General features: G+C 37.7%; 1 protein-coding gene across 4 annotated transcripts in view; it reads right to left on the bottom strand.

Annotated features, from left to right (window-relative positions):
• Positions 1–499: 499 nt before the first annotated feature.
• LOC116501469 (spindlin-Z) overlaps positions 500–15,997 on the bottom strand; it is an 85,018-nt gene continuing 69,520 nt past the window's right edge. For 3 of the 4 annotated variants that reach the window (XM_032207053.1, XM_032207056.1, XM_032207055.1), the window contains exons 4-6: positions 8,135–8,388; positions 7,241–7,474; positions 500–4,249 (exon numbers count right to left, since the gene is read on the bottom strand). In XM_032207053.1, coding sequence (XP_032062944.1) covers positions 4,050–4,249; positions 7,241–7,474; positions 8,135–8,388 — 688 coding nt within the window. In that variant the 3' untranslated portion in view covers positions 500–4,049. Of the gene's footprint in view, positions 4,250–4,922; positions 5,449–7,240; positions 7,475–8,134; positions 8,389–15,997 lie in introns of those variants that run through there. The other variant, XM_032207057.1, reaches the window with a different exon arrangement.

Here is a 15,997-nt window from a genome sequence, read left to right as displayed (position 1 = left end):
TTAGGTGGAGTGATCCCCTGTGCTTCCAGCACCGCAATTAAAGAATGCCTGCTTTTTAAAACTCCAAATTGAGCCTTAGAGAGTTTCTTTGACTGACTTTTATGGTAACAGTATCACTTAAACACTGACAAACACTTCTACTGTACCCCACTGCTGAACTACTGCTAACAGTTTGAGCTATAGTGCATTCTGGAAATAGAGGCTCCCTCACACTTACATAACCACCTGAAGAGGAATCTTTCTGCCTTTGGTGAAATACAGTTTAAACATTATGCTTTACCTCAGTTGAATTCTATCTTATCAGTGTTCCTACTTACTTGACAAAGAAAAATAAATTGGCTAAGCAAGCAAACTTATTTCATAGGGGAAAGTGTTATACTGGCTCAACATTGAAATACTAAGTTGTTTTAAATTTATTTTTTTTAAATGAAGAAACTGCTTTTTCACAGTCTGAAGTCACATCACTACATTTTGCTCATGAGAACAAAATTTACAGTCATGAGTTGCACATAAAGGATTTATTTTAAACGTTTTAAGGATAGAGTTACATCATAATTATAAAAATTACTTACAGAATTAAGTAACAGATTTAAAGTGTTCATACTTCTAAATGCAGAAAACAGGGAACTGTCTACGTTGTTCGAAATAAAATAAAAATAATGAAATCGAGCTCTAAAGATGAAGTCATTACCTAATTTTAAAATGTGAATACAAAGACCTCTGAACTATACACATACCAAGAACCATCCAAATTGCACTAATGAAAGATGTAAAATACAAAAAGCACAGCATTTTTAAGGAACCCAAAACTGCTTTTATAATAATTTTTCCCTGAATCATCTGTAATATATTCTGTCTGAAGATAACGCCTCCCCTTTTAAATAATTCATTTAAAGAAGGCTTATGCCTATTGCAATAAATAGGATTTTCCCCAAAGTATTTCAGTCTTCATGCAGTCCAACTTATTTTAGGGTTTGGCATTCAAAAGAAAAAATGTAGTGTTTTACTAATCAGTTGTGATTTTATTTGTTCTTGAACAGAATACGTGGTCCCTTCAAATGCTGTATGACACATACAACTGGAAAATTACCTTCTGTTGGCACCATGCTCGCTTCACCAGCGCATTTAATCCTACTAACAACCATTAAAACAGCACAATAAGCAAATTCACAAAAAACTGAACACACACACAAAAAAAGAACAAAACCCAAACCTAAACATTATAACATGCAAATTCAGTTTGTTACATTGAACGTTCTAACATTCTAAGCATGCAAAAAAAAAAAAAGATGGCCTGGTTTTAAGTTTTTTTTTTTTTTTCCTTTTTAAAAGTTTTAATTGGCAGCTTGACATCACGCACACAATACATAACAATACTACAGCAGGTAAATGAGAGAGGCCAATAACTTTTATACAAAGATCCATGTCTTGTGCCATCACAAGCCCTATGATAAATTTGGAAAGTAATGTTGCACCCCTAGAACAAGGGACCAACAACCAGGTTAATGAAAGCACTGCATGCAGATCTGAAACATGAGCCTAAAACAAAGCCCAAGCAGATGGCAGGGAGTGGAATTAATCTCAAGCTACAAAAAGGTGGTTTAAGCTATAGAAAATAAACAAAACAACAAAAAAATCACAACCTAACAACAATAACAAAATTAAGAAAAAAGATTAAAAGAATAAATCATGCAACAGACAATGACATCTAAAAACTGCCATAAATTTGACAGTTTAGAGATTATATTCTAATTAGCAAAATAAGTGTTGTATTAGTGTCTTGCATAAAACCCACACGTAAGCTTAATGCTAAAAGTGTTCCAGTAAACCTCAGCTATTTCAAAACAAACCTTGTATTCCTTAGAAGTATAGCCCAAAATTCACTGTACTAAGTTATTCATGTATCTTGTGTATAATCAATACACTCACTCATTCTTGTGCCACAAATATCAACTGGGGCTCACGGAGCCAGGCTCAGCTTTAAGATTTACATGCAGGACTCGTAAGAGTCAATAGAAAGCACATAACAGATCTGCAGGATGAAAGCACTGTGTTGCAAATCTGCTCACTGTTCAAAATACAAGGAAAAATTTATGACTTAGGTACTTAGTGCTTAAGTACTAGATTGAGAAGCTGTGAACTGAAAGACAATAGTCTGCCTTTGGTTGCCCATGATGAAATACTGTACAGAATGCAATATAGTAGCAAGGGACAAAGGATTAAGGTATATTTATATGGTATTACCATTAAACAGCATAATGAGGCACAGGCCTTAAGGCTAAAATATGAAATCAGGCAAAGAAAAGGACAGAAGGGGTCTTAAACCACTTAGTTCTTGGTATCAAGGATACCCACAATAAAGGTCAGATCTCTGAGTAACAGCACTTCTCCTGCATCCTTCCACTAACTGCATAAAGTTGGATACCTATGTATTCCTTCTTTCCATCAACAGTGTTGACTGTCCTCATGTACTGTGTTTCTGTGAAGCTGTACTTTGAACCTTGTAGAGCTCTGCTTTAATGTAAGCATGATAATTTTGCTGCTGTGCTTATCCTTGTTGCAGCTCTGTAGCTTTTAAAAGCTGCTACACTTAAACAACAACAACATAACCTTGATTTAGAACCAACTTGCAAGATTAAAACTGTGGAAGGATTTGTCTGTTGTGGGCTGCTATTTACATCCACAATCTAATGCAGATGACTGAACCACTGAGACTGCCTATAGCTTCCATTAGATAGTATACCACTGGCATGCAGAATTCTAGTGTTCATAGAATGAAATTCACGTTAATAGCATACCTCTAAGCAAGTATACCACCAAAGGCAACAATGGGTTTAAGCTGTAGATTTGTCTGGTCACTTCTTACATGGAAAAGCCAGAAAAACAATACATTGGGAACATGCCTTCTTGAACCAAGATGGTTAAGAACAAAAGAAAATTAAAAGAAAAAAAAAAAAAAGCAAAGGAAAGAAATATAGCAGACTGAGCAGAAGGCAACAAACGCTTCTCCTTCTCTAAAGGAGGTCTTCAATGTAAAAGGGCCCCACCCCCACCCCCATGATTGTATTTACCATGTAAAAGATTAATTACTCTTAGGCTTCTAAATCCACACACAAATATCCAGTTTGCTAGGTTCTGATATTAAATGAGAAACTAGAGATTGCCAATGCATAGTCTAAAGTCTTCTTAAGTAGTATATATACTGTTAAACTTGTGGCACCAAACACTTGGGTTTTGCTAAGAAATGTGTATAACAAAACAAAGTACAACATTTAGGATTGAAGGCAGCTTTTTTTGTGTCTATTTTACTGGTTCCTACAACTTGTAAAAACTGGGCCATTAACCTGCATTTTCTAATTAACTGGTTATACAGATTAAATATATTTTTATACTTTAAAGCGTTTACACTGAAAGGTGCTTAAGTCAAACAACTGATATTCAACTGCTCTGTGACTACTAAAAACGCACAAGTATTTCCATGTACCACAAATTCTTAAAAAGCTTAATGTTAAATAAAGTGTAGAAACACAGTAATGTTACTTGTGTTAGGCACTCCTTACTGCTGCACAAACCATTCAAACCTTTCAGGAAAGTCACTTCTGTATCAACCTGGAAAACAAAGGACTGCCAGTAGCCAAGAAATTAAATTTAATGTTACAAAAGAAGGTATATCGAAAATAGCAAACTACATTTCCATGTGGCAGCTGAACAGGTGAGTGCAACGTTGAAGAAAGTTAAAATCTATGAAAAAAAAAATAGATTACAATACTAGATTGACTTTATACAGCTTGATTTTGCAGCTGTTCTTTGCTTTTAACTCCCTCCCACCCAAATATATTGACTTCCTTCAAGAAAAGGAGTTCTTATGCAAAACGTATCACGTTCACATAAATGTTTTTATCATTCAGTACACAACAGTTTTGATGACAGAGACTGTGGCTTCACAGGGACATTTAAGCTTTCATTTAACTGAAAAGCAGTCAAGTCTTTGTGTCTACAAATTTTACATTTAATAGTTCTACAAATTTGGCAAAAGTTCATGTTGATGTCTAGGATGTCTTCACCAAATCATAGACATAAATATGGAAATCATCATCAAACTTGATGAAATAGACAGATGGTTTGGCTTCTACTTGATGAATGACCATGCCAGTCCTTTTTGATCCATCTTCTTTGGCATATTCCACTTGTTTGCCTACCAGGCTGTCCACAACTTCTCCTGGTTCCCGTTCTGCAGGAGGTGAATCATCTGTAACACAAAAATACAGCGTACTTTGGTAGACATTTATAGATTTATTTTCAATAGAGAAAACTGCAGTCTTTAAAAGTTATGAGAAATAATCACAAGTTTAAAATGCAGAGTATGTCTAAAACAAGTTGTTCAGACAAACACCTAACTACTGCCATGCTTCTAGAAAGTACAGTCACAGAATTATTATTTTTTTCTTTAAGGTAATGCTATCTTCAATTTTATGAAGTCAGAAACAGCACTTCATTTGGTTAGAAAAGTAATTTTTTTGACATGAAGGTTTACACGCTAGTTACAGAATATATTTGTAGATAATTAAATTTAAACCCCCAGCAGAACAAGACACTGAGTCTCTAACAAAAAGGCAGGCATGCTAGGCGTCCCTCTCCCCACATGCTTTATTCAAAATGCCAATGCAAGCATGCCAGTGCAATAAAACCACATCTTCTAAGTTAAGTGTAAACTCCTTAATCAATAAGGCTGTTAAAAGGGGCTTTTGATTTCACACTGGAATGGATGCTGTTGCTGAAGTCTAACAACATTATTTGCTTTTCTAGCAAAATCTTTAAGGACACAATTCACATTATCTGAAAAAGATCCAGATTCAGGGAAGGGAGTTCATACTTTGGAGTGTCTTGAAAACAGAAGTAAATAGTAGATAACCTCATGATGAGCATGAAGGGAAAAAAGAGCACATGAAAAACAATTAATTCTTAAATGTGGAAAGCATATAGGCCTTTTCCCTTATTTTATTCCCTTATAAGAAAACAAAGCAGAACTATTAAAAGCAGAAATACCTTACAATCCTTGTTAAGGTTTTACACAGAGAACACATTACTTGGAGATGCCTGCTTTGAAAGAGCTTGCTTTATTTGTGACCATCTTATTCCTAAAGAAAGTTTTTTTAATTTGTGGCTCACTTTTTTCAAGCCACAGATATATTATTTTTGTGTTGCAAATCTGCTCACTGTTCAAAATACAAGGAAAATTTATGACTCAGATATTTAGTGCTTAAGTACTAGATTGAGAAGCTGTGAACTGAAAGACAATAGCCTGCCTTTGGTTGCCCATGATGAAATACTGGACAGAATGCATCTTTTTTTATAACTGTGTATAATCACCTGTAAGATGGTAGTACAGTGTTAGGTTGTAGTTGTTGCTCTGATATGATGAGGGTTGTAGCTTGCTCACTACAAATCCTCAAAAGAAAAAGAAAAAACCCATGTTTATTACGTAATTACCTTCTTTCATTCCCTTCACATGAACTCATTATCAGTTCCCCATTCAATAGTTATTGAATGTATGTTTGTTTTCCTACCATCAGAAATTCTAACTCAAGCAAGATAGCTTTTCTGTTTCTTATAAAACTGCATGATAATTTTCACTTTTTCTTTTATTCTTTCAACATGTCAGTTTCTGAGAAGAAAATACACTGAGCCTCACTAACAATGAGAACTTTGCATTAGGAAGAGTAAATATTTTTTAAGGTGGAAATTTAGAATGTTGTATACAAAACCTGATATTAGTGAGGAAGAGTTTCATCCTTCCCCAATTAAATATATGGTAATGTAGCAAAAATAAATACTTGCATAACTTGCTGTTACTATCCTTCTTAAACTTTTGAGCATGATCTCTAAGTAATATCATAGATTTTTGTACTGCTTTTGCTATTAATGTTGTTTGCTGTTCTTATAGCTTAAAAGGTAATTTTGTTTTCTAACTCATTAAATTCATAAGAATTTATGTTAGACACCTGCTTTTCTAATATAGTAATCACTACTGTAAAAACTAATTAAACAGAACTTTTAAGGAAAACACAACAAACCATTCACAACACATAAGACTTCAGATGTAAGTAATCAATATGTTCATGAGGATAATTTAAGACATCCCACAATCCAGTTTAAATGTGAGCATGTACAAAATACATATACACTTTTTTCAAGCCACAGATATATTATTTTTTGGTAGACTGAAAAAAAATAAATCTAAAGATGTAAGATTACTACAGAGGCTACGCAAGTAAGTGCCACCTGTTCACTCAGCCGTAAGACTATTTATCATCAGTGCTAGATCTGAAGGAAGACAGTCTCAAACTCGATGAATTAATTTTAACTAGTATTTATGTAGTGCATTGCATAACCAAACGCTAATTATCTAATTATTAATTCACTTTAAAGCTAAAATTGCCTCTCTGTCAGAGAAGTGCTTTTTAGGTGCAGGGAGAGTACAATATTTTTGACAATTTTTTTATTTTTTATTTTATATATATATATATATATATATGTATATATATATATATACTGGCTATCCAAATCTCTTGAACGATATTGATTATGTGAAAATCCTTCTATATTAATAGGAATATCACCAATAATTTTCACTTCAAGAAGGGAAGAAAAAATATCCCTCCTGACCTATTGAAACATTTTTCCTGTTACTGTGTTTAAACGTGAGAGAAAATGAGTTCTCAAAAGTTCTTTCCTCTAAAGAACTACTCAATAACTTTCCAAACTGAAGATGCCCACTCAAACTAAATTAATCTGCCTGTTTTAGTTATCCCCAAAACATTATCCTTAGAAGAACTGCTTTAGAAATCCAAATCCAGAGCCTGTCAAGGAGCTGTGACACTTTTATAAGAAAACAACAGTGGAAGGCTTCTAGTTTGTCAGTTTCCAGTTAAAAAACTCCAAACGTTCTCTCTTCCACGAAAGTATGTACATCCATCAGAATTAGGCATGACTACAGAACAGTATTTTCCTGTATTTATTGCATACTTCACCACTGATTCAAGTGAAATATTTCAAGAGTTAATACATGTGTATTTTCTGTTGTGCTATAGTTTTGATACTTTTAAGAAAATGTAAAAAAGGGAGTAACAAACAAGACCCTTGTTTGTCATCTCTCTTTTCCATAAATAAACCATAAGCCAAACAACAACACAAAGAGAGATGCCACTTTCTAAAAGAAGTAAGTAACTGTCCTACTCACTGGAATCAGGCATAATGCGAAGGTCACCTTCTTTATAATCATCTAAGAGCTGGTACATGTACAAGACAGGATCTTTCTCATAGGTAATATAAAACCATGTGTTCATAATAGGAGCTCGAGCCAAGACCATCCCCCTCCATTCATCTTTTGAGCCATCCTCTGTCTCAAACATATGTTCCACAGCTTTGCCAATCATTGTGTCTGCCAGGTGGGCATCGCTAATTCGAGATGAAGCTGAAATGACATAAGTTCATAAATCCATTGAAAAAATACAGATGTAAGTCTTTGTCAAAAATAATATTTATCCAGATTCATTAATAAATTTGTTTGAAAGTTAGTCAATTCACATATAAATCAAATACTGTCTATTCCAGATAGTTGAAGAATAAAAATCTGCAGAACTTTAGGAATTATTTTAACATGTTAAAACTTATTAACATTTTCCAGCACTGTACACCTCCCGGTCCAGATTAAACAAACTGTTATAATGCAAGGTAAAGGGAGACCAATATAGGCCATAGCAATAAATAATGTCTGTATTTTCAATATTTGTATTGTGGGGGGGAGGGGAGAGGAGGAAGAGAGGCTAATCACAGAGCAGCTCTATGAAATTATTAATGAAAGTGTTGGGTTTGGTCACCCCTAACCCCATTCTAGAGACTACTACTGATCTCTTTGCAGTCAGGAAAAACAAGATCTTACTCCATTCATAAACGAGTAATTACTAGGGTAAACTTGAACTTTGTGAAAATTTGGATTATCTGCAAAGTGACAAAATGTGATTTAATAAAATTTAAATATTCTGATGTTATCTTCAGGGAAAGTCAGGAGAGATTAGTGGAGAACATTTAATATTAAATTACAATATATGCATATATAGGAATAACCTCTTACCAACTCTGTCTGGAAGGACTTCAAGTGCTGAAACTCTTTCATCTTTGTGCAGTTCTAATCCATACACACAATCAAATCCATCATACTTTATAAGATAGAGAGAGGGATTTACAGGAACTTGATCAAGAACTGTGCCCTTCCACTGTGTTACGGGTCCACTCCCTTCTTTCCAGCCATGCTGTATTCTGCAGCCTACAATGTTTCTTCGTGGCTGAGAAATAGGTTTGCTTGGTCCCACATTGTTTCTATGCTTTCTGTACACAGATACAAACATAGTATTAAACAAGTACATACTCAAAATTCTACTCTGTATGCTTTAAGAAGGCAATATATTATTATATATTAATTAAATTAAAATTATAAAGATGCAATAAATTCTAATACATACAGTTTAGTGCACATTTTTCAAATTAGGGTATAAAGCATATTCTATTGTACTGGAAAAAGAAAAAAAAAAAAAAACATTGAAAAGTAACAAAACACTTTCAACATTTTGTATAAGGTTGCTTTCATAATATCAGTTTCCAAACCTAGCTTGCTTAAGCCAAAAGAACTATTTTACCTAGTGCAACAATGAACATCAAAACTCATGTTAAAACCCTAAATCAGGTCTCAAAGAGCAATGTTACCTGACAGTACTATAGCTTTGCTACTTTGTTGCTCTCTGCGGAACAGTAAACATAATTCCCTTACCACAGGAGGAATAAGTTAGTGGAAACTTTAGTGATGGTTGATTAAAATTCTTCAAGGCATTTGTTTTCCCTAACCTGTGTTGTCACCTGAAAGAAATTTCACTTCCCTCTGCACTTACAGGTATCTTTGACTTCAAGTGTTTTTAAAGACATATTGTAGTGACAATATTCTTCTAACATTCCTTTTTAGTACAACACAAGAAAAATTATATGCAAAGGTAAAAGTAATAAAAGGGATAGCCTTTAAAGTAGAAAACAGATTAAATATACTTTTTGCATTTCCTCAGTTTTTTAATGCAACTTGCATGGAAAGATTTCCGCTAGTGAATATCAGTTGTTCAGATAAAGTCATGTAAGCTATTTCACAGTTTCAAACCACTAAAACATTATTACACAAGTTTTATTCTACTCAGATTAAAAAACAAAACAGTTTCAAATAAAAAAACATGAGTGTTTTTTACAACAGTACATTGGTGATAAATGTATATTATATTTATTTATTTTAGCCTGTTATGATATACATATTAATTCCTAAAATGATATTTTGAAGGTTGCCTGATTAAAATTTTCATGAATGTTAGCTAATTCCAAAATAATTTTCTGGATTAGTTAATTAAATGGCAGTAAAATATACTTTAAAACATACTAGTCATGCAATTTCTAAAAAATGAAAAATCAGTTGCAGAAAACAACATCCACCCTTAGATTAGTGACAGTGACCAAAGAGAAATGTCTCCACGAACAATGAAAGCTCATAGAGCAGTCCATGTATGATAGAGTTCCAAAAGAGACAAACAGCAATCATACAAGTAAAATCTCATAACCAGTCTTAAAGAATAATGAAAAACAGTACATAAAATTATTAATGCTGAAAATGTAATCATAATTCTATTAAAAATAAGATGTACAATTCCTTCAGCAGTTTGCCCCACCTCCAAATTTTCATTCTTCATGAAGATCTTAGCAGAGTTCCACATTATCTTTTGTCAAATTTCACTTTTGTGATGATTTAATCCTCATCAAGGATGTCACCCTGCAGTTCATACTCCTAACTTGGATAACTGATTATTATAGAAATGCTAACTTCTATTCCACTTAAGAGGCACTCCCCTGCAAAGTCAGTTCTAATTTTACAGAAACTTGAACACATGCTCAAATTCTAGTTTTTGATCAAATCTTACTTTTTTTTCTAAATATTCCATTTTAAAGCATCCTAACAGGATAAAACTTAACTACTACTGAAGCTAAAAAGTTAAAATTGAAAAAGGTAAAATAATGTTCATGTTTAAATTCATGTTTATGTTCATGCTTAACTATGCATTTTTACTTTATGCCTATAAAGCATAATCATAACATTTAAATTTGCACAATTAAGTGAAAAGCTTCCATATTTTTTAAAAATATCATGGAAAAAGACTACATAACTAAGTTCAAACTGGTAATTACCTTTTAAAGTACCTTGGAGAAAGCAAAAAACATTGTAAATGCAGTTACAAGTCAAACAGCAGTTAGGTATACTCACAGTTCAAGTTATTCTTTGTGTGACAGCTGTACTACTGAACAAATATTCACTCTAATTTGTAGTCGCTTATATTGCAATAAATTCTTTTCTAATGAATAAATTGTCAAAGAAAAACTACTTTTGCTTGCACGTGAACATGTGCTAAGAAAGGATACATACGTTTCTAACTCACAACAAATAATAGCTATCAGTATGCTTTCAAATAAGACAATAGCAACTCTTAAACCATTTTTTCTCAATAATGTGTGTTTTTTGTTTTTTTGTTTTGTTTTGTTTTGTTTTCTGATGTGCAGAGTAATACAAATGTACATAATTTGTGGTTTAACCTGGCAGGCAGCTAAACATCACACAGCTGTTTGCACACTCTCTTCTGTACCCCACAGTGGGATGGGGGGAAGAATTGAAAAGTGCAAAAACGTGTGGGTTGAGATAAGGACGGTTTAATAAGAAATTAAAAAAAAAAAAAAAGGAAAGGAAAGAAAAAACCCACACAATAACAACAAAAAAGCATACACAAAACAAATGATGCACAATGCAATTGCTCACTACCAGCTGATTGATGCCCAGCAAGACCCTGAGCAACAGCAGCCCTCCCCCAGCCAACTCCCCCCAGTTTTTATCGCTCAGCATCATGTCATATGGTATGCAATATCACTTTGGCTAGTTTGGGTCAGCTGTCCTGGTTCTGTCCCCTTCCAGCTTCTTGGGCACCCCCAGCCTCCTCCCTGGCAGGGCGGTATGAGAAGTTGAAAATCCTTCACTTACTGTAAGCACTGCTCTGCAACAACTAAAACATCCCTGTGTTATCAACATTATTCTCATCCTAAATCCAAAACACAGCACCATACCAGCTACTAAGAAGAAAATTAACTCTATCTCAGCTGAAACTAGCACAATAACCTTTTGAGATGCTATAATCAGAAGACCCAAGTAAATATTTTCTTTCTGTTTTACTGGAAATATCTTTAAAATTCCACAAAGGTTTGTTCTTAAAGACTGAGATAATATTTGAATTCCCTAGACATTCAATATTTAAATTTCCCTATGTTATAAATGAGGTCTCAACTCAATCTGAATTATGTAATATTTATAAAACAAATATTTCTAAAAGGTATAAAAGGCAAGCACTGGGTGTGTGGGGAGTCTACACTCCACCAAAATGCACACACGAACATCAAACATTCTTAATATACAGAACATTGCTTTACATACTAAACCCGAGTATGCCTATACATACGTACAATCAGGAAAGGTAACAAACAATCCTTTAAGTTCCATGACTTAACAGTCTCCATTTTCCATTCCTTTTGAGCGATATGTCTCGCTTTAAGTTGTCAAGCAACTCGGTCTTCAGGCCTTATGTATCCCGTTCTTCCCGGGATCGAAGAAAAGCATATCCATCTCCTTTTCAAGACCAATAGGCCTGGGTCAAAAGGCATGTTCAGGTCAACAGGGGGCATAACAGCAAAAGCCTTCGATGGCTGTGGAAGCAGAGGGGCCGATGGCATAGCAGTCGGATCAGTAAAGGAGCCCACAGCTCCCTCACTGTCTGGCAAACCACATGCTTCTGACTGTGGTCCCACAGGCCTCTTTAAGGCCTCAGAGATTGCTCGCCAGGTGCTGAGCAATCCCACCGCAACCTTGTCATTTTTAGTTACAGAGTCCCACACCTTGACCTCAGTTTGGTCCCATATTTCAGGATCATAAACTGTCCAATTGTTAATAAGGAGAATAAGCTGTAAGGTTACCAGGACAGTCTTTGTTCCTAAGGACGTATGATTCCCCATAATGCGCAACTGCTTACCAGTGAGAGGCAGTTGTGTGCACAGGTCTGCTTCTCTCAGCTCGAGCTTCTCTCCAGCTCCAGTGCACCTATTTCCAGCGACTTTCTGTACGAGCTTCTCTGAGCAGTTTGCTGAGTTTGGCCGAACCTATCTTCATGAGGCGATCAAAGTGCCTGTTCCCGTCCTGGTCTCCATTCTGCCAGCCTGTTCCTCTTCACTCCTTTTTCCTGCTTCTTTATTGATGACATAACTTCATCGTGTTGCCTTCCTTTTTTCTTTTTTTTTTTTATCTTGAGGGCAGGCTCCCCTCTTATACCCTTCTCTCCACAGCAGTTCTTTTCAAAACAACTTTTCATTGGTCAAACAACTTTGAATGTAACAACAACAGCAAACACCTAGAAACCTCCATGCCTTAATGGCTGGAGAACAAGAAACCCTGAGACTGCATGGAGTCTCCTGAATCACCCTTCTTTGTTCCCTCTAAACTCTTTTATATTCCTGATGGCTTCATCCTTAAGAGTCTAATGTTATCTCAACCACGGGGCTTTCTGACCCCCATGGCCACATTCCCAAATCTCCCCCTTCTTTATCAATATCAACCATTTTCAACCAAAGTTATTAAGCAGGTATTCTTCATTATGGCACCAGGTGGGAGGGGGAACGCTCCGCCTAATACACACACACTAAGGGTTACTGGCAGTGTGTTTATATTAGTGGGACAAATACATATTCATTTCATTCTCTGGAAGAATCATTAATGTAGGTTCCTGCCCCTATTCACATGCATACTGGAGTCCTAGGGTAGTCATCCTGTGTACTCTGGTGGTCTCTTGAAGGCTTCTAAATCTTGAAGAGACTTCTTGATGAAGTCTTCTAAATTCCTGACCCTTACTTTCTTTGACAGACATCAGCGGTCAAGCCAGTTCTTTCTGGTTCCATTATCTATGCACAGTCTTTTACTCCCTTATCTTTGGGGTTGTTAACATACAATTGTGCTAGCTAAGACCTAGGAATCAACATCCTTTATCTTGTTCCCTGTCTGAAGTCCCCCCTTTGCTTTATCCTAGGCAAATTCTTTTGCTTATAACACTCCTTGATTCAAAGTTTTCATAAAATTCCTACCAGTTTCTACAAGGTGCTTGATTTTGTTACACTTCCAAATTTCATAATCACCTAGTCCTTTTATGCAGCACGAAAATGTACACTCTACTAATATACAAGTTAAGAATACTACTATAAGGAAGATACATGTTCCTATAAACAATTGCTTAAGCCAAGATAAGTTGTGTAATGTTATAAATGAAGTCTCAACTCAATCTGAATTTAGTAATATTTATAAAAGGGCAAGTAAACAGCGCTGGGTGTGCAGGGAGTCTACGCTCCACCAACACGCACACGAGAACTTCGAACATTCTAAATATACAGAACGTTGCTTTTACATACTAAACCCGAGTATGCCTATACATCCTCTACATATGTACAATCAGAAAAGGCAACAAACAATCCTTTAAGTCTATTACTATCAATGTCCTCCATGACTTATAACAGTCTCCATTTTCCATTCCTTTTCTTGATTACAAACACCGGAGAATTCCAGGGCTAGTCGTGGGAACAATACATGTATGTCTCACTTTAAGTTGTCAAACAACTCGGCCTTTGGGCTGTCGGATAACCCAACCGAAAGCCCCAGGACAAACAGACACAACGACCAGCGTTCTGTGCCGTAAGCCAACTTATTGCTGCGTGACATTATCTTATATAGTGTCAAAGCCTCCCACCCAGGAACCCAGGACCCCTCCCACTGTGCTCGCAGGCACCCCCAAACACTTCCCCTCGTGCACGCAGGCACAACCCAGAATAACCCCACATCTCCCCCCTCTTTATGCAGTAGTGCACCCCCTTTAACCCGTTACGCTAAGCGTGATTTAATCATAACTATTTAGGGACGAGTATCCGTCCCAGGAACAGGTGGTGATAATGGGAACCCTTCATGATTTTTGGTGAGAATGGTCAGCAGGCTGCAATTCATTATACTGCTTTTAGCTGTTTTTGCTTTTATACATGCATATACTAGCCCTATCACAATGAATACTATTACTGGTAGCAATATTGTTTGCAAAAGTGATTTAAGCCATCCTTCTAGATGAAAGCCTAGCCCCTCGAAAGTTGCCCCCAGCCAATTCTGTTCTGCGTCACGCTGCTCTTCTTTTATTTTGTCTTCCGCACAATTGCGTCCCCGGCAGAACGGCTTCTTTTCCGTCCTCCGTCGCATGCGTGGTGCCGTCCGATGACAAGTGTGTTTCATGTGTCAGATTGATACCTGCCTGCACGGTGGCATTGATACGGATGGTAGTCAGCTTCCTTCCCTGGCAAGCAGCAGGCAGGAACAACCCACAAAGTGTCCCATTGGGTACTGGCTCAGCAGACCATAGGTTGTAAGTGTATGGCGTTGGAAATAGCGGAGCGGTCCGGTAGCCCACAGCATACTCCTGCCAGTAGCCCCTGTACACTGCAGGGCACAAGGCAAGGACAAGCAGGAGTTGCTTCGTTCAAGCCCACTCTATAGTGAGGGCAAGGAGTTCATCCCATTGTGGAAACGCAACGTGGGGCACAGACACGTAGCCAAAAAGCAGTAGGTGCTGCAGCTGGCCCTGATGTAGAATAATAATAGCTCCCTGTACCAATTGTTTTCTGGCCCGAGACTGGACAGCGGACTTGTCCACCCCTGCTCGATGGGGGTTGGGACCCACGCTTGTGGCCGAGACGGCGGGTCCCTTTTCGTCCCAGCGTTGGCGTTTCCCGACTGCCCCCCCCCCTTTTTTCCTCTTTGTAGTGGGTTTACGTGACAAGGTTTTGGTAGCAGGGGGCCATAGGGGTGGTTTCTGTGAGAAAGATCTAGAAGCTGCCCCATGTTTGGGAAGGGCCCCATCGTTTTCCAGAGCTGAGCCAATAAGTGATGTTGTTTTGCGCCTCTGTGAGAGCATATTTAAGACAGGGAAAAAAACGCTGCGCCACAAAGCAGCCGGGAGAGTCAAGGGAGTGAGAAAACAGCCTTGCAGGTGCCAAGGTCAGTGTAGAAGGAGGGGGAGAGGTGCTCCAGGCGCCGGAGCAGAAGTCCCCTGCGGCCTGTGGTGAGGACCATGGTGAAGCAGGATGTCCCCCTGCAGCCCATGGAGTACCACGGTGGAGCAGGGTTCCACGCTGCAGCCCGTGGAGGAGACCACGGTGGAGCAGGTGGCCCTGCACCGACGGAGGCTGTGGCCTGTGGAAGACCCCTGCCGGAGCAGATTCCGGGCCGGACCTGTAGCCCGTGGAGAGGAGACCACGCAGGAGCAGGTGACCTGGCAGGAGCTGCTGCCCGTAGGGGAGCCAGGTTGGAGCAGTTTTCTCCTGAGGGATGGACCCCGTGGTACGGACCCATATCTGGAGCAGTTCTGGAAGAGCTGCTGCCTGTGGGAAGCCCACGCCGGATCAGTTCATCAAGGACTGCATCCCGTGGGTGGGACCCCACAGCACAGGGGACGAGAATGACCGAGAAGGAGCGGCAGAGAAGAAGTGCTGTAGACTGACCATAACCCCCATTCCCCCGTTCCCCTGCACCGCTCGGGGGGAGGAGATGGAAGAGGGTGGATGGGGGGGAAGGTGCTTTTGGTTTCTTTCCTTTGTTTCTCACTTCTCTAGCTTGTTAGTAATGAGCAATAAATCTTACTATCTTCTTATGCTGAGTCTGTTTTGCCCGTTACAATAATTATTGCGTGATTTTCTCGTCCTTATCTCAACCCTTGAGCCCTTTTCACATATTTTCTCCCCATTCCTCTTTGAGGAGGGGGAGTGAGAGAGTGGCTGTGGTGGAGTTCGGCTGCCC

The sequence above is a fragment of the Aythya fuligula genome, chromosome W (assembly GCF_009819795.1).
Source record: "Aythya fuligula isolate bAytFul2 chromosome W, bAytFul2.pri, whole genome shotgun sequence".
In the NCBI taxonomy this organism is placed as follows: Eukaryota; Metazoa; Chordata; class Aves; order Anseriformes; family Anatidae; genus Aythya; species Aythya fuligula.
Note: the sequence above shows the minus strand (reverse complement) of the source record. Positions and strands in the feature narration are given on the sequence as shown.